The sequence below is a fragment of the Tachyglossus aculeatus genome, chromosome X3 (assembly GCF_015852505.1).
Source record: "Tachyglossus aculeatus isolate mTacAcu1 chromosome X3, mTacAcu1.pri, whole genome shotgun sequence".
Taxonomy (NCBI): domain Eukaryota; kingdom Metazoa; phylum Chordata; class Mammalia; order Monotremata; family Tachyglossidae; genus Tachyglossus; species Tachyglossus aculeatus.
The window spans coordinates 11652750-11671849 of record NC_052099.1 but is presented as its reverse complement, the minus strand read 5'-3'; the positions used below and the strand labels follow the sequence as shown (position 1 = coordinate 11671849).

General features: G+C 44.9%; 1 protein-coding gene across 3 annotated transcripts in view; it reads left to right on the top strand.

The window, feature by feature from the left end:
- The window catches only part of EPB41L4A (erythrocyte membrane protein band 4.1 like 4A), a 219104-nt gene that overhangs the window by 182204 nt on the left and 17800 nt on the right, over window positions 1–19100 (top strand). For 2 of the 3 annotated variants that reach the window (XM_038770473.1, XM_038770472.1), the window contains exons 14-17: window positions 1997–2080; window positions 3066–3179; window positions 6274–6321; window positions 7213–7290. In XM_038770473.1, coding sequence (XP_038626401.1) covers window positions 1997–2080; window positions 3066–3179; window positions 6274–6321; window positions 7213–7290 — 324 coding nt within the window. The remainder of the gene's footprint in view (window positions 1–1996; window positions 2081–3065; window positions 3180–6273; window positions 6322–7212; window positions 7291–19100) is intronic. The other variant, XM_038770474.1, reaches the window with a different exon arrangement.

Genomic DNA, 19100 nt, shown 5'->3' with positions numbered 1-19100 from the left:
AAGTGGCCCACTTTCAGCCTTATTGTGTAGGAGTGCATGGAAGGCATCTTCTTGCAGCAATGCTGGTTTAAGGCGCTTTAGTTTAGCGATTCATTCACTGCTGAAGCAGCCAGTTGACCCTGCATGTATTTGTGGGAAGCCAGAAAGGAGAGTCATCTCCTATGCCTTTTGAAAAGGTGCAGAGTGAATTGAATCCTCTTTGCAATTGCATCCCTGCCATTTGATACTGGTAGGTACTGTGTTGCCTTGTGCCACCACTCCAGCTCTAAAAGTGGGTCTCTGCTGTAAAGGAGAAATGGCTTAGCAATCTGAATCAAATCACCACACAGACAGACGCACACATTTTCCCCTATCTTGTCCCATCTCTCCCCTCCCCCTACCTCCATGCTCCTTTTGTCTCCTTTCCATCTATCTCCTACCCATTCTGTTTCTCTGTGTTTTAGTAATGTAATCAGCGTGTATTTACATCTTCCTATAATGCTAACATTGCCCTGAGAGACTTTTGCATAGGTAGTTGGCTGATCTCCCAAAGTGAAGGGACTCTTCAACAATAAAGAGCCGAGATTGGATTCAGAGTGTATTTGCTCAGTATTGTACTGTGGTGCTGTGGGTTTCATGTCTGAGGTTCTGTTAGGCACATTTGGCACAGTAACTGGGGACATACAGCTAAGGAAATGGATTTCCTTTTTCTGAAATGACCTCGTCTAATTTTTATTTTATTTTATTTTGTCTCCTTGTTTGGCTGGGATGAAGATCTCTGTTCAGATACACTCTACAATTGCTTTGGGGATTTGTTAGAATGCTGGATTTAAAATGGATTAGGAGTTATATAGCTGTATGCCCTTCCTAAAGGCGAGAATGTCAGGGAGGTAACACATTTTTCCCTGTGGCTTCTGGGTCTGTTTCCTTCATTCCCCTCTCCTTCCTTTCCTCCCCCTTCCTCCCTCCCTCCAACTCCCCCTTCTCCCTTTCCCTCCCGGTCCCTCTCTGCCCTCTTTCCTTCCTTCTGCCCCTCCATTTCCCCTCTCCCCCCACCTCACTTTCTCAAATCACTTGTTGGGATTGAATATCAATTTGGGACATGGAAAACTTGCCCGCTTAAAGCTTGCCCAGTGTCAAGCTGCAGCCTGGTCTCCTGGAAGGGGGAGTGGAAGAGGTAGTCATTGGGCTACCCTTGTCACTTAAGGCCCGATCCAGCTGAGAACTTTTATGCTGTAGTCTGAACTGTCCCCTGGAAGAGAGAACTCAGTATTGACCTCACTTCTGTCCTTTGTGCCTGCTCTACTCACCCCCCCCCCAACCCTGTTTTCCTCATCTCCCTCTGCCCACCTAGTCCTCTGCCACTTTAGCCCTTGAAATGTCCTTGACAGGGATGTGCGGGAGCCCTGCTGGGGCTTTCTTTGATCCAGTTCCTGTGTCCTCGAAAGAACCTTAGTGGCAAAGAAAGGCTGGGAGTTAGGGAGAGGAACTGGGCAAAAACAAATCAAGAGCGAGTGATGTAGGCGAACTGGGACACTCAGCCCCGAGAGATTAGTCAATCTGGTCCGCTCTCCTCTGTGGCTTGGGTAGGTAAGGCATGTACATGGTTTCCTTGTGCTATCCCAGGAGCTCCAAGGGTAATTAATGATCTGACCTTTGTAGGGTTGGAGCATTATAGCCAGGAAAATTACACTGGGGATGAGCTTATTCCGATGGAAATGCCGGGTTGCTGAAGAAATGAGTACTTTAACACCTCCCATTTTCTCGACTATGCTCGGTTCAAAAAACAGAGCTCTGACCATGAGGATGGATGACCAGGTTGAGGCACTATCGCACGTTTCTTCCAAGAATCCTGTTGGCACAGGTGAAGACAGAATCCTGGGCTGGATGGGCCAGGCCATTGTTTTGACACGGAAATCGCAATGCCAGTGGCCTAACATGGAAATGGAGTGTTGTTTTGGGTTTTTTTGCCCTGTTCAGTCTGTGTAATCTTTTCCTTTTTCCTTTTCAATCAAAGCTTTAAGAAGGCAAAAAATGAAAATAGCCCCGAAACCCAAAGAAGCAAAACAAGTGCACCATGGGAAGAAAATAGCCCTCAGAGGTAAAGTAATCCTGGTATTTGTCAATCACACACAGTCTTCAACAAGGCAGGGTAATGAGTCCTGTGATCAGTGGAATCTAGTTGCCGTGTCAACTGGTCCCGGGCACACAGTTGATAAAGTGGTTTGATTCTTACATTTAAGTGCCAGAAATTTCCAATGTACAGATCTAGGGAGCTAGTTTTGATATAAATACACTTGCTGATAGTAGGGTAGTGCTGAAGATGAGCCTGTATCAAGTAAATTAGTCTTAAAGGTAGTTGTAGATCCATCCAGAGTGAAAATACGCCTAGCAGGAAAAGGAATTCCCTTTTTTAAAAGCCTTTTCAAGAAAACATTTTCAGTTGAAAGTTTGACTGTAAGCTGCAACCAATTGACAGTGGCTGCCTTTACCACCAGACTCGGGCTTGGTCTCCGGCTGTTCATAAGCTGTTCAAGCACTGACAGTGCTGCATTGAGTCCTGCTGTCTGACTCCTAGTGGTTTTTGTGCCTGTCATTTTCTGGGGTGATGGCAATCGATCAATTCCTGCCCGGGAATAACATCTTTAAACTCCACTCACCCAGATTCTTTCATGTCTGTTTGCTTTCAAAAAAACATCCCCGGTCATATGGAGAATGATATTATTTTTAATGGTATTTAAGTGCTATGTGCCAGACACTGTACTAAGCACTGGGGTAGATACAAGCTACTCAAGTTGGACGCCAGGCATGTCCCACATGGGGCTCACAGCCTTAATCTCCATTTTACAGATGAGGCAACTGAGACACAGAGAAGTTAAGTGACTTGCCCAAGGTCACACAACCAACAAGTGGCAGAGCCGAGATTAGAATCCAAGTTGCCTGTGCCTTTGGTGCTCAGTATCTTCACAAGAGCCATCACATTGCTTTTAAAAAATGATCTAGATGTGTATTTAGAATATCACTAGGAATTTTTAATTTTCTCAGTACTTCAAGATGAGTTGTTGACTGTTGCTCTTTAACTCCAGTGGGCTGTACAGTTCTCCCAGTGACCGAAATAAATCACCAAAGTTCCCTTACTCTCGCCGACGAAATCCATCAGGTGGAAGTGACAACGAATCTGGGCAGCCTGTTAGGAGGAGGTAAGCAGAATCCAGACCCACTTCAATTTCGATTGACCACAAATGTTTTTGGTTTTTTTGTTTACATTCACCATCTACCGCTGTGACTCTTTTTCTATACCTTCCTTCCTTCTCTCCAGCCCAATGCTTCAGGGAACTGAGGGCTTGGGTTTTTAATTGAAACTGAGATTTGCAGAGGAGATGCAGTTTTACATTTTCAGAGAACAGTTGATGGATTTTAGATCATTCGAAGTTGGGCTTCACAGGTGTGTCAAATTGGGACCTGAAGAGTTGATGAAAATCCTTTGTGATTGTCAAAACTTTATCATCTACTGTTAGGAGATGAAACCCTTTCATCATTATATACAGGAACACTAAATTTACATTACTATATAATGCACTCTGAGATTGCAGCAGAACCAGACTGGTCGAAACATACATAAGTCCTGAGGGTAGGGCTATAAATGCATGCTGATACAGGGGGCTTTGGGATAGCCTGTCTTAGGGCAGAGGGAATTAATCAGGGAAGAAAGAGATGAGCTTCTAGGAGGGCTTTGAAAGTGGACAGAGCTGAATGTTGAGGGGTGGTCCAGGCAGGGGAATAGTGAGAGCAAGGGGCCAGAGGTGAGAACACCATGAGTGGGTGTGAACTGGAATGTGGTAGGTGAAGAGAACTGATATGGAAAATGGGGAAAGTCGGTAGAAGGCAGGGAATGTGTCTGCTGTGAATTAGCACTTGAATGTGAAATGCAAAAGGTAGCAGTCTTGTGGGGCAGTGTTTTCGACAGAGACGAAAAATTTAGGGAGAGGAGAAGGGGAAGCAGTGTGACCTAGTGGATAGAGTATGGGTCTGGGAGTCAGGAGGAACTGGGATCTAATTCCAGCTCCACCACTTATCTGCTGTGTGACCTTGGGCAAGTCACTTCACTTCTTTGTGCCTCAGTTACCTCATGTGTAAAATGGAGATTAGGACTGTGAGCCCCAAGTGGGCAGGGACTGCGTCTAACCTGATGAGCTTGTATCTATCCCAGCACTCAATACAGTGCCAGGCGCTTAACAAATACCATAAAAAAGAAAGGTGAGGAGTTCAGTTTGACACGTGTGGAATTTGAAGTGCCAGGCGGACATTCATGAGCAAAAGGAAATGACATGGTTGTCTCCTGCTATTCTTTAAAAACAGGCCAAGCCCTAGATTTAATTTATGCCCCCTCAAAACAAAGCTGAGTTCACTAGCAGTCTGGTTTTATTTTACAGTAGCATAAAAGATCTCATGTCAAAGCAGACATAGGATTGGTCGACGGTTGTTCTAAACCCTGTTCAGAGACCTCTTCCAACTGACTTGTCTTTACAAATTGTGCTGACCTGAATAAACTGGATGGATAGCGTGACACCAGCAGAGAATCAAAATACATTTGTAAAACTGCCTTGTAGCCACAGAACCTTTTCCAAAAAGTGTTCTCCCCCAATTTTGTTTGCTTAATTTAAGAGGATCGCCTCATAAGAAGTTCAGAATTAGCTTAGGCTTTGGGATCTCAGTGAAAACTCAGACCAGGAACTCTTATAACCAAGTTGACCTGACAAAAGGTTAAGTGAGTCAAGGCCAGATTATCTGGGTGAGGAATGGCAGCAGCTTCCCAGCCTGAGATGCCCACTTCCGGGAGCATGAATCAGATAGCCCCATATGCTGTTCTTGGGTCGAAGGCCGGGGGTCATGCGATTTTTCGAGGCTTCCCCAACAGCCCCACCTCCATCCTGTGAATGGGAGGGAGCCACCTCAGGGGCGGCAAAAGCTAAAATGCACAGGCGGGGTCGAAATTCAGCCATCTCCCAGGGCCCTCTGCTAGTGGCCTACAAGTATCTCCCCCTGCCCCAACAAGCCAGCTCTAAACAAAGCAGCAGTCCTCCTCGTGTGTCAGAATCAGGGCTCAGCTTTGAATGAAGGTATATAATAGGAGCCGATGTGCCTTTTTGCTTTTTTTTTTTTTTTTTTACAGATTGAGCTCTCTTTTCAAGTTAGTCCTCTTTGTGATCTTGTTGCTGGGCTTTTTACAGGGAATAATATAAGCTCGTTGTGGCCAGGGAACGTATCTACCAACTCTGTTGTATTGTACTCCCCACGGGCTTAATACAGTGCTCAGTAAGTGCTCAATAAATGCCATTGTTGATGATGATAATATACTGTTTCTACTCACTAAATATGATTAAACGTGCTGGGCATACAGTTGGTCTAATCTTCAGTATACTTCAATGCTTTATTTTTTATTATTTTTATTATTTTTTACCCCTTTAATCAGTTTCACTACAATCGTCAGAAGGCACTTAGTAATTCCGGGTATACAGGAGACACATTTCCACGTTCCTCTTTCGAGTAGCTCCTGCACTCAAGTGGGGTTTCAGCGTACCTGCTTGCTTCATCGCCGGGGCTGGGGCTAAGACACAGGGAAGGAAATGTAGGGTATGGAAAAGGGATCTTTTGAGTAGTTCAACCTAGCAGGGATATGACTTTCACAACCCAGGGGGAGGAAGAGGAATCCTGACAGAGAAACAGGTGGCCTAGTGGATAGGGCACGGGCCTGGAAGTCAGAAGGACCTGGGTTCTAATCCCGGTTCCACCACTTGTCTGCTGTGTGACCTTGGGCAAGTCACTTCACTTCTCTGTGCTTCAGTTGCCTCGTCTGTAAAACAGGGATTGATTAAAACTGTGAGCCCCATATAGGACTTTGTCCAACCTGATTACCTTGTAGCTGCCCAGTGTTTAGTACAGTACCTAGCACATAGTAAATCCTTAACAAATACCATAAAAAAGCTGAGGTTCATCTCCCTTGAGTGATTTTATGCACTGGCTTCTTACTTACAGAGATGAGCGTGCCATCAATCAGTCATGTTTATTCCAGTAAGCACTCAATAAATGCGATTGAATGAATGAATGCTGTGTGCAGAGCACTGTACTAAGAGTTTGGAAGAGTACAATATCGCATCTACCCTAGCGCTTAGTAAGCTCTTAACAAATGCCATTTATTTTAAAAAATGCACATTAAGCTTAGGGCTTTTTTTCTTCTTAGATGGTGACCTTCATTTGTTCTATTTCATTCCCTCGGGCATTTTTCTTCCACAGGAAGGCCCCAAACAGTGGTGAAGACTCAGACCTGAAGCAAAGAAGGAGGTAAAACTTTTGGATGAGGCAAAGAGAGAGTGAAAGGAGATTCCTGGGAAAAATATATTCTGGAAAATCCTGGAGTGCAAGCAGAGAGGGAAGGGGGAACAGAATGGTGGTAGATTTGTGGCTTTTTTTCTGCTGGAACCCAGTGAAATGGCACCCCGGCACTTTACCCCCCAACTCTGAGTCCCACATGCTTGTCTGCCTGCGTGAGATGTAGGCATGCCAGTCATCCTATGATGACTACAATTCTTAGCCATGTTCTTTATCGCCTCCTTTCTCACTCCCCACCCTTCAATCTCTCTCTTGAAGGAAGAGAAGCAGAAGCCACAGGAGGCATGCTGGTAGCTTTTTCTATTTTAATTGAAAAAATAAACTCTTCCGAGAACACATAATGTTGCCCATTATAAGGTCTTCAGGAATCCATCAAATCTCTTTTTCATCTTTCACAAATTTTCCCACTACCTCCATTAAAAAAAATTAAAGCATTTGAAAATGTGCCAAGTGTCACCCTTTTAAAGTTCCTGGCTTTATAATTTTCTGTTTTTTCGTTCTCTCAAATGTGGCTGCTGATAACATTTAAGGGCTTTTCCGTGGCAGAGCTTTTGGGGGGAACAGGCTTGTTTTTGCGGCTCTATATAGCAGCACAGTGGAATTTCCCAGTGTGCCTCAGCCTTCACTCCTGCTTTTTGCTCCCTTGGGTTAGAAATTTATTCAGTCTCCTGCCTTGATTTGTGGGAGTACTGACTTGGGAAATGAACTAAAATGCTTTTCAGTTTTCAGTCATTCCCTTGGGAGAGGGATTTCTCAGACGCAATGTTCTCCATCGCCAACAATTTTTACTTGTCCAAAATGTGATTTGGGGGTGGGGGGTGGGGGACCTCATTTCTTCCCTAGATCACGATCCCGTTGTAACACAAGCAGTGGAAGTGAATCTGAAAATTCGAATCGGGAACACCGGAAAAAGAGAAACAGGTAAAGCTTGAAGGCTGTAGTCATTGAAATTCCAAAATCGAATAGTTAGTGTTTGTAACTAAACGGCTTTTTAGTTACTGTTTCATAGAAGCCCTTCTTGTCCTCCCCGAGAAGTCACTGGATCTGTGACCCAACGTATGAGTTCCTTTTGGGCTCAAGTTTCCATGTAAGAAAATAGGTCATGTGTGTGTGTCTGTGTGTAAGGAAATTGTTTAGGTTTGTGGTGAATACATTCAGCAAGTGGGAGCCTGTTGTGGGAAGGGATTGTCTCTGTTGCTGAATTGTACTTTCCAAGCACTTAGTACAGTGCTCTGCACACACTAAGCACGCAATAAATACGATCAAATGAATGAATGAATAGCTCATGATGGTATCTAGTGGTGATCAAAAAATGACACTGATGACTGAGGTTTATACTGGCTCTTCCCAGCGCCATCCCACTCTGGAATAAGTAGTAAGTGTCCCAGAGGGGGTTGAAATGGAAGAGGTAGGATTAAGCTAAGGAGATCAGGTTTTTAAAGACCAGGTGCTGGACCAAAGCAGCCTGAAGGGTAGAAAGCTAGAGAGCCAAAATGGACAGACACAAAAGGGGAAATTATACAGAGAGAGAGAAAAGAGAGGGACATAAAAAAATATGGTCCCCTCAGGTAGGACCAAAGGGATGGTGGAAGAGAGGGAAGGACAAGGGGGAGAATTACTGGGAGGGAAAGCCTCCACCCCCCGGGCCCTGTCCTGCCACTGAACTTGGGTCAATCGGTGGTATTTATTGAGAACTTACTGTGTGCGGAGCACTGTACTAAGTACTTGGGAGAGTACAACAGAGTTGGTAGACACAGTCCCTGCCTACAGCAAACTTACAGTCTAGAGTCTACTGATTGAAGCCGCATCTCCTCCAAGAAGCCTTCCCAGGCTAAGCCCTCATTTCCTTCTCTCCCACTCCCTTCTGCGTCACTCTGATTTGCTCCCTTTATTCCCCCCCCCCGCCCAGCCCCACATCACATATTTAATAATAATAATAATAATAACAATGGCATTTATTAAGCGCTTATTATGTACAAAGCACTGTTCTAAGCGCTGGGCGGGATACAAGGTAATCAGGTTGCCCCACATGGGGCTCACAGTCTTCATCCCCATTTTACAGATGAGGTAACGGAGGCACAGAGAAGTGAAGTGACTTGCCCAAAGTCACACAGCTGACAAATGGTGGAGCCGGGATTTGAACCCATGACCTCTGACTCCAAAGCCCAGGCTCTTTCCACGGAGCTACGCTGCTTGTCTCCCCCTCTAGACTATAAGCTCACTGTGGGTAGGGAATGTCTGTTATATTGTTATATGGATATATTGTACTCTCCCAAGTTCTGAGTACAGTGCTCTGTACATAGTAAGCACTCAATAAATATGATTGTCTTCAATCTAGGGTCAGGAGCAAAGCTTCTATTGCGTGTAGTGCAGCAGTGGGGCTGCTGCTTCCAGGAGACAGAGGGGGCTCTTCCCAAGCCTCAGACACCATGCTGGACCCAGCACTCAGTGCAATAATGGCCTCCCTAAACCTCCCTCTGTGGCCTCACCCCTTCTGTCTTCTTCCTTCCTCCTCTTATTTACCCCTCTCCAACCAAAGGGAAATGCATCCAAGCACAAGCTTTTGTGGAAGAGAGAAAAAATTTCAATAGCAGGTTATTCCCCTGACTGGCAGGGCTCTGAAGAGTGACCCTAAGGACCGGAATCACAGCCAGAACTGAAGACCTCTCCCTGTGCTTCACATTTTCTGACTTAATCTCTCAAAGGAAACCTATTTCAGTAGAAAGCCAATTACCTGAGTTAATTGGGGCTGACGAGTTCAGCTAATCAAACGTTTAGATAACTGGACAAAAATGAGAATTGACTCTCTCAGAAGGTACATGCCAATTTTTCCTCAATTATTCAATCTTTTTCATTATTATCGTTATTATCTGAGCCATCCTCAGCACAGGATAACTATCCTTCTACTGTTCTACTCAACCACCCAATGTGTAGTCCAGCCCCTCACAAAAACCAGTCTATCACCCATTTTGCAGCCAAACAGCAGAAAGTCACGCTTACTGAGGAAGATTCACATGGAATGGATTAAAAAGGAGAAAAAATCAAAAGCATGAAAAGAGTTGAAAAAAAATGCCAAGAATTGTAATGGTGCCCTGTCCAACATGTGCATCAGTGGCATTGGAGAAGCAACTTGTATGGTTTCTTATCCTGTTGCTTAGAAAAGCCAACGAGATGTATTTGTGTGAAATGAGAGCTCACCAAGAAATATGCATTTTTGTGTGTTTGTATGTGTGTAGTGTGGGGGGAATGAGTGTTCCATGAAATTGTATTTGCCTTTCAGGATAGTATTGGACTTTTGGCACTTTCCATCCCTAAAAGCAGCACTCTGCTTCTAAAAAAATCATGTATAACTCCATATTTTCCCAAGGGAAGGCACCTTATTTCACATTATTATGTCACTATACCTTTTATAAGTGACATCTGTTTCAAAGTATCAGTTGTCTTTGTCACCCTCTGTATGAATGGGAATGATAGGAAGTTTGGTGGAAGGGGTTGGGGCGCATTCTCAAATTTCACGACGAAGCCATCAGTAGCTCTCAAATACCGGTTTTGTTAATAGCACATTCCCTTAAGAACACATCTGTAGGCATTAGAGGGGAACTATGGAATTTTTATTATAAGCTCCTGTCACATCCCAGCCTTTGTACATTAATTCTGTACTTTGACTGGCTTGTCCCATGTGGTATTCTTGCCTGCTTTGTGTTTGCATTTTTAATCCTCCTTCTTCCTGGCACTCAGAGGTAGGGATGGTGGGGGGCAGTGGGGAGAAGTGCATTTCAGAGTTTTGCTTGTTGGCTGCCCCAGTGCAGAGTGGCATTTGTTGTTGAAAACCTAACACCATTTCAAGATGGCCATCTGATGGGGAAAGGACTCATTACTAACTCAGTTTCAGTGACTTCATCATTTCATTCAAATCTTCCTTCCCTTGGGGATTTCTTACCACACCCCAAAACAAATGCCTGTTCAGAATGATTCTCTTTGATCTGGGTGAAAAAAGTGTCCTGTGGGAGAAGGGAAATTCCCAGGATGGAAATTGCAGTGTGCAGTTAAGATTGTCAATAAGAAAAACTAATATATGTGATCTACTCTGCTGATCATTCCACACAAGGAATTCGGAGTACTTTAAATGAAAAATATTATCACCATTTTGCAGTGATAGAAAGCAAGCCACAGACTTGCCCAGGGTTGTCTAGGGGGTCGGGAGATGTGCGAGCTGAGAGTTAATTTGGCTTCCTCTCAATTATTAGCCCTTTTGGTACATTTTTAGCGGTTGAGAGTTTGCTTGTTGTTTTTAATGCAGCCTTGAAAATGTCACTTTCCCACACCAATGGGGTGGAATCCTTGGGGTCTAATGGAAGTGCCCTCAGTAATCAAGCTGAGCAGCACCCTGGACATAGTAGAGGCTGAAAAATCTCTGGCTGAGTCTGAGCTGAGCTGTGGTACCTCTGCATTATGGGCAGGTCTGGGCCCAGTTGATACTTCAGAGGCTCGGGCCTCACTTTCAGAAAGGGCTGCCTGATACACGTAGTGTGTTGTGCATGTAACAGTTGACCCCACAGGCTGCTGGGACTTGGTAGTTCCAGTGTTCCACCAGGAACAAGCATGTCTTGATGTCCACATCACAGATCACAGATCTCTAACAATACTGTACCTGCCTTGCTGCAACTCCCTCCTGTTTCACCCTCAGAGACCTTAAGAAGGGGAGGGGAAGCAGCCTGGCCTAGTGGAAAGAGCACGGGCCTGAGAGTCAGAAGGACCTGGTTTCTAATCCCAGTTCTGCCACATGCCTGCTGTGTGACCTTGGCCAAGTCATTTCACTTCTTTGAGCCTCAGTTACTTTGTCTTGTAAAATGGGGATTAAGACTGAGAGCCCCATGTGGGGCAGAGAATGTGTCCAACCTGATTAACTTGTATCTACTCCAGTGCTGGGCAGTGCTTGGCACATAGTAAGTGCTTAACAAGTACCATAATTGTTATTATTATTTTTATTATTAATGGTGACCACTCTGCAAGAGAGCTGGTAACAGAGTGGGGAAAGGCAGAATCATCCTCATGCTGTTCTTGCTCAACCCCCCAGCAAAGGGGCCCATATTCTAAGATAGTGTGGGCACATTCACCCAGCCTGCTGTTTGTGCTTGCCCCCACTCCAATTCCTGAAGGGGGTGGTGCCAACATAACGTTTGCCACAGAGGTTCTGGTTTTGTGTGGAGGGTCTGCTGGAGGTCTGGGTCAGTTCTCTAGACTGAAAGCTCATTGTGGGCAGGGATTGAATCTGTTATATTGGTCTATTGTACTATCCCAAGGTCTTAGTATAGGGCTCTGCACACAGTAAGCATTCAATAAATATGAGTGGCTGACTGATTTCAGAGCACCATTTGGTGGGACCAGCAGGAGCCCTGGACTGAACCCAAGAGATTCGGTTGAACCGTGATTAGCCACAGGAATAAGGCATATTGAACAAGTGTCCCTGTTGGGGTCTTTGGCTTGCTGTGTTGCTTCCTGGAGTGAGTTGGGAATCATGAGACAAGCTGTGGAAATTGGAGAACCCTTGGATTTGTAAACCATTTTGCTCTGTGGAGATTGAGTGCTATCTTGGGCTTCCTAATGTGGCCACAAAAGACTGCATTTTCTTTCAAAGCCTCTCTTTTATCGACTTGTTAGGAAACACTTCCCATTAGGATTGGACTCCTATGCTTTTTAACAAAACCTACACTTTGTGTTCAAATTCCTTTAATGTTGCATCTTGCCTGAAGCAGTTTCTTTACAGCAGCAGCTTCTATTGTCCTCCTTTGTAGAATTACCAAACTACACGCCCCATGAAAGGCCAATGAGAGCATCAGGACCTTTCTAGCTTATTAGAAAAGAGTATGATGCTACAGAGTCACATTCTGCCTGGAAGGCACAATTGCATCGCTGAAGCTTTGGCCCAGGAATGCTTGTTTACACACTCACTGTTGAATTAATCAAACAGTGGCTAGCTCCCAAACAGCCCATCATGAGAGGACAATCCATCAACCAACCCACCGTATTTATTGAGTGCTTACGATGTGTAGAGCACCACAGTACAAAGCACTTGGGAGAGTACAGTACAGCAGATATGGTAGACATGTTTCCTGCCCACAAGGAGCTTACAGTCCAGAGGGGGAAACAGACACTGAAATAAATTGCAAATACGTACCTAAATGCTGTAGTCCTGAGGGAGAGGTGAATATCAAGTGATTAAAGGGTACAAATCCAAGTACAAGAGTGATACAGAAGGGAGAAGGTGTAGGGGAAATGAATGGGGGAAGGCTGCTTAGAGGAAATGTGATTTTTTTAAATAAGGCTTTGAAGCTGGGGACAGTGATAGTCTATTGGATGTGAAGGGGGAGGGAGTTCCAAACCAGAGGAGGGATGTGGGCGAGGGGTTGGCGGTGTGATAGAGATGATCGAGGTCCAATGAGTATGTTGGCATTAGAGAAGTGAAGTTAGCTTGCTGGGTTTTAGTAGGAAATCAGGGAGGTGAGAGAAAAGGGGACACGGTGATTGAGTGCTTTAAAGCCAAAAGTAAGGAGTTTCTGTTTGATGCGGAGGTGGTTGGGCAACCACTGGAGGCTCTTGAGGAACGGGGAAACATGGCCTGAGTGTTTTATTAGAAGAATCATCTGGGTAGCAGAGTGAATGGACTGGAGTGGGGAGAGACAGGAGGCAGAGAGGATATTAAGGAGGCTGATGCAGTAGTCAAAGTGGAATCTATGTGTTTGGATCAGGGTAGTAGCAATTTGATGCTATTGATGCCTGTCTACTTGTTCTGTTTTGTTGTCTGTCTCCCCCTCCTAGACTATGAGCCCGTTGTTGGGTAGGGATTGTCTCTATCTGTTGCCAAATTGTACTTTCCAAGCTCTTAGTACAGTGCTCTGCACACAGTAAGCGCTCAATAAATGTGATTGAATGAATGAATGAATTGGATGGAGAGGAAAGGGTGGATTTTAGTGATGGGAAGGTAAAATGGACAGGAATTAGTGACAGATTGAATATATGGGGTAAATGAGAGAGATGAGTCAAGAATAATGTCGAGGTTACAGGTTGTGAGATGGGGGGGATGATGGAGCTGTCTAGTGATGGGAAAGTCAGGGGAGGGCAGGGTTTCGGGGGGATGATGAATTCTGTTTTAGACACGTTTAGTTTGAGATGTCAGTGGGACAAACGAGTACAGATGTCCTGAAGGCAGGAGGAAATATAAGGCTGCAGAGGAGGAGGGAAATCAGGGGATTATCTGCATAGAGATGGTATTTCAGGCCTTGGGAGCAAAACATTTCTCCAAGGGAGTGGGTGCAGCTGGAGAAGAGAAGGGGACCCAGAACTGAACCTTGAGAGACTCCCCCAATTAGGGGGTGGGAGGCAGGGGAGGAACCTGCAAAAGCGACTGAGAATGAGTGGCCAGAAAAATAGGAGGAGAACCAGGAGAGGACAGTGTCCTGAAGGCAGGAGGAAATATAAGGCTGCAGAGGAGGAGGGAAATCAGGGGATCATCTGCATAGAGATGCTAGTTCAGGCCTTGGGAGCAAAACATTTCTCCAATGGAGTGGGTGCAGCTGGAGAAGAGAAGGGGACCCAGAACTGAACCTTGAGAGACTCCCCCAATTAAGGGATGGGAGGCAGGGGAGGAACCTGCAAAAGAGACTGAGAATGAGTGGCCAGAAAAATAGGAGGAGAACCAGGAGAGGACAGTGTCAGTGAAACCAAGGGTGGATGTTTCCAGGAGAAGGGGGTGGTCCACAGTGTTGAAGCCAGCTGAAAGATCGAGGAGGATTGGGATGGCAGAGAGGGCATTAAATTTGGCAAAAAGGAGATCATTGGTGACCTTTGAGAGGGAAGTTTCTGTGGAGTGGAGGAGGTGGAAGCCAGATTGGAGGGGGGTCAAGGAGGGAAATGGAGGTAGCAGCTGGAGAGGAATGGTAGGAGGGAGATGGGGCGATAAATTGGAAAGAGTCGTGTGGTTCAGGGAGGGACACCTGGACAGGGCCCCCTACAGACTGTAAGCTCTTTGTGGGCAGGGAATGTGTCTACTATGTTGTACTCTCCCAAGTGTTTGTACAGTGCTCGGCACACAGTAAGTGCTCAATAAATGCCGTTGATTGATTGACAGGCTGGTATCTGAGCAGGATTTGTTTGCTCTTTCAAATTAGGCCACTAAGCAGGTCAGTAGGCATTCAGGATCATGAGGTATTGGAATTTTTGACCTTTAGTCAAAGAGTTATAGAAAAAAAACTGTGGTGGTCCATTTTTTAGAGAGAGAGTTTGGTGCTGGCAGTGTGCTTTACCAGATACTTACCCTAGATTCTGGTAACTACATACCAAGAAAGAGATGTAAGTCCCCTCTGAAGGCCAGAAACATTTCAGCATGGAACTTCTGGGAGATTTAAGAATCACACAATATAGTTCTCCATTTTCTTTTCTTCTCTGCCTTCAGTCCTCCTCTTCTTCCCCTCCTCCCAGACCTCAGCTTATCAATCAATCAATCAGTGGTATTTATCGAGCACTTACTATGTGCAGAGCATTGTCTGAAGCACTTGGGAGAGTAAAATATAACAGAATTAGCAGACAAGTTCCCTACCCATAACAAGCTTACAACTTATTGAGCACTTGCTTGGTGAGCTGAACTAGGTGCTCAGAAGAATCACAATCAATCAGTCAGTAGTATTTTTTGACCACATACTTTTGTGTGTAGGCCTGTACCAAGCACTTGGGAAAAGAAAATAAGGCAAGGTCCCTTTCCTCAAGAAATTTGCACTCTAATGAGCTTCTGTTGTAGAAGCAAAAAATGGAAATCCACCTCATTAATATCTTGGTCCTTCTCCTTGTGATTTACAAAACAAAAGGCCCCAGATAACATGCATCATCCAATGTCAGGGGTTATTTGGTTACTTTGAGTTGACACACTCTGTCCAGTTTTTTTGGAGGTGCTGGCTTCCTCACAGGAAGATTGAGTAGAGGCAGGAGAGATGTACTTTTGAGAAATGGGAAGCAATGTTTCCTAGTGGAAAGTCGACAGTGCTTTGCACACAGTAAGTACTCAATAAATAAGACTGAATGAATGAATGAAAGAGCACGGGCCTGGGAGTCAGAGGACCTGAATTCTAATTCCAGCTCTGCCACTCGTCTGCTGTGTAACCTTGGGCAAGTCACTTAACTTCTCTGTGCCTCAGTTACCTCAGTTGTAAAATGAGGATTAAGGCTGTGAGCCCCATGTCTGGCATAGACTGGGTTCAATCTGATTAGCTTGGATGTACTACAGCACTTAGTACAGTGCCTGGCATAATGTAAATGCTTAACAGATACTATTAAAAAAGAAAAAAAAAGGGCCACCTTAGGGCCAAGGATCCCTGCCAGGGTAATGGGTGGGAGAGGGTGTTCTTTGACTTCAGGGAGAACTGTTCATTGATGGAATTGTATTTGTTAAGCACTTACTGTGTGCAGAGCATCTTACTAAGGACTTGATAAGTACAACACAACAATAAACAGTGACATTCCCTGCCCACAACTCTTGAATCCAGGTCATTTATTCATAGAGCCTTTCCCAACCAAGCTTTGAATGAAAAAAAAAATGTGTTTTGAAACCAGTCTTCACCTTCAGAGAGCCCTGCCTGTAGAATATCCTCTGTCTCTGGAAATCAGACTCTGGATTGCTTATCGTTAGCTTTGATCTGCTGTGCTATTTGGAACTGGGAAATCAAGTTAAAAGCAGCCTTGTGTATGTTTAGTGAAAGTGAATATAATGCTGGCATGATTAAAAGAAGGAGAGAAGAGCCTAGAGGCAACAGATTCCCAATATCCAAACTCAGCTTGCCGATAGGTCAGGAAAGTGACAGGTCAGTTTTCTGATGGGAATTTTTGACCTAATTTGCCTCCAAGACCGCCTGAGCTTGATCAGTGATCCTGAGAGACCATGGGCTCCATGCAGTTTTAGTCTCATAGGAGAAGACTAGCCAGAAATAGCCTACTTCCTTCTTCTGTATTAGGAGGGAAAGAAGTAAGATGGGGTTGGGTAAACCTAACCTGTTGAACAGTGCATACTTTGTGATGAAAGAGGTGCTGAGGCCCAAGTGATACAGAATTTTACATTTTCAAGTTCTATTTCTCCTTGTGGGCAGGGAACATTATTACCAACCCTATTGTATTGTGCTCTCCCAAGTGCTTAGTACAGTACTCTCCACACAGTAAGCGCTCAATAAATATGATTGATTGATTGGCATTTATCGAGCACTCACTGGGTGCAGAGCACTGTACTAATTGCCTTGGAAAGTACAGTACGGTTGTAATGACTTGGACTGTGCAGTGAGTCAGCCAATTGTATTCGTTGTGCACTTGCTGTGTGCAGAGCACTGTATTAAGCGATGGAGGGAGAAAGAACGATATGACAGACACATTCCCTTCAGTCGATAATATTTATTGAGTTTCTACTGTGCAGGGCGCTGTTCTGCATTGGGGAGAGTACAGTAGAAATTAGTATACATGACTCCTGCCCTCAAGGAGCTTACATTCTTGTGGGCGAACAGACACTGTTACAGATAGAAGGAAGTAACAGAGTTTGGAAATTAGGTACATAAGTGTTATGGGCAAGATGGCATGTAAGTGCCAAATGCCAAAAGTGGCAGTTGGGGGATATAAAGTGGGGTGTTTAGTAAATCAATCAGGGAAGGCCTCCTGATACCGGAATGATGTATGGGATGGAGAGGGGAGCGGCTGGAGCCAAGGAAGTTGGCAAAGAGTTTGATGCTTTAGTCAAGTTGGGTTGTGACAGGTTCCTGGACCACCTTGACTGCAGAATCTAGAGATCTTGTGAAGGTACAATGGACAGGATTTGGTGACTGACTGAGTTGCGGATTTATAGAGAGGGAGGAGTCAAGGATATTGCCAAGGATGTGGGCTTGAGAGACAGGAAGGCGGTGGGGGTGTTAGGTTTTATGATTAGCAGTGACAATGCAACTGCCAAAACTGAGGTGCCGAGGCCCAAATGAAGCACTGTTGTGGAGGGTTAGTCTTGTGAACCAATAACTTTTGGGAATCCACATTTAAAATCTGAACTCGGGTGGATTTCTGTGATGCCAGCTGTTGGTCAGCTGGCCTGTCGAGGTCATAAACTGGCCGTTGTTTTGAACCCCAGAGAAGGATGTTCTGCAACATAGACTGGTGAGCGGGGTGAATGATTTAGCAGTTTGAACTTCATCGTGCTTTTCTTTTATGAAGTGTGAATTTTAAATAAATGTGGCCCATGTGCCCAGAATATTCAGATCAATGAGAACACAGCAGCTGAAAGAGTGAGAGACTGTTTATTGATTCATTTTGTGAACTGAAAGGAAATCAGTATTTTCCAACAACACGGGCTTTGCAGCTCTTAATTTGATTGCCTCCAAGATTAAAATTTGTTTCTGTTTTGGAGGCCTCTTGGAGTGACATTTGGATAACAGCATATTGGCTGCGTTGGGTACCCTTAAATGTGTGAGAACACCATTATAACCCTTTGATAATAGCCCTGCTATGGGTCCAGTGGAAAGAGCACCGTTCTGGGAATCGGGAGACCTGGTTCTAGAACCAGTTGTGCCAACAGTGGTGAGGGTTTCTGACTGAAGAACCAGTTGGGGCATTCTTTGAAGTGGACGGGTCCAGCGAGAAACCTGATACTGACCTTGTCTGGTATGGACAGCAAACACGGCAGCGGCGTCTGCCAGGCTCTGTTGCTTCAGCACAGCAGTGTCACTATGCTGCGGTTACTTCAGCCATAAATGGGTTCTGCTTGTAAAAAAACCTTGGCGTGCATTTCACAGTGTGCAGCATCCCTGCCTACCTACTCGCCTGCGGCACTCCAGGCGCCACTGGGAACATTACTGGCTATTCCTTTGTGCCGGTTCTCCATCCTGAATTATCAGGACCCAGGCTCATCTCTCATCATTCCATCATTCCACAGGGGGAGACCATACTCCAGGTAAAGAGAATGTTTTTCAGGAAAGGGATGTGCAGAATTATGATGGATCTTTTCAAAGCTTATGCATTAAGAGATGTGGGTAGAGATTATCCTGTGGGAAGCTGTAGTGGTGTGTTGTTTTTAGCTGCACACTAAAAACCTGTTTTAGTTTCATGCCTCCTGGAATGCTCTATGCCGGGTTTTTCCCTTCCAAAGAGAGTGGACATGTAACGGTTGTGGGATGTAGTGAAGGAAATCGGATGCAAGATCAGTGGAGGGGCAGATGATGGGGAGGGAGAGGGTTGAGAAGAGCCATTGTGAACCCAAGAAAATCCCACAGTCAAACATTTAGTGGTATTTACTGCGCACTTACTGGGTGCAGAGCAGTGTACTGAGTGCTTGGGAGAGTACAATAGAACAGAGTTGAAAGACACATTCTCTGCCTACAACATGCTTATAGTCTAGAGGGCTATGTAGAAATTAATATAAATGCCTGATAACTGATACTATATAATTTATAGATATGTACATAACTGCTTTGGGGCTGAGGGTGAGGTGAATACCAATTGCCTAAAGGTCCTAGTGTATTAGATGACACAGAAGGGAGAGGGAGCCAGAGAAAGGATGGCTTAATTGGGGAAAGCCTCTATCCCACGTATTCAGTCTCAGAAAAAACTGATGCTCTTGATGAGTCAGGAGGCACAAAGAGGAATCTGAGTTAACAAAGAAATGAATGTGAAGTACAAAGTCTCAGGAATGGAGGAATGCTGGCAGATTGCTGGTTGAA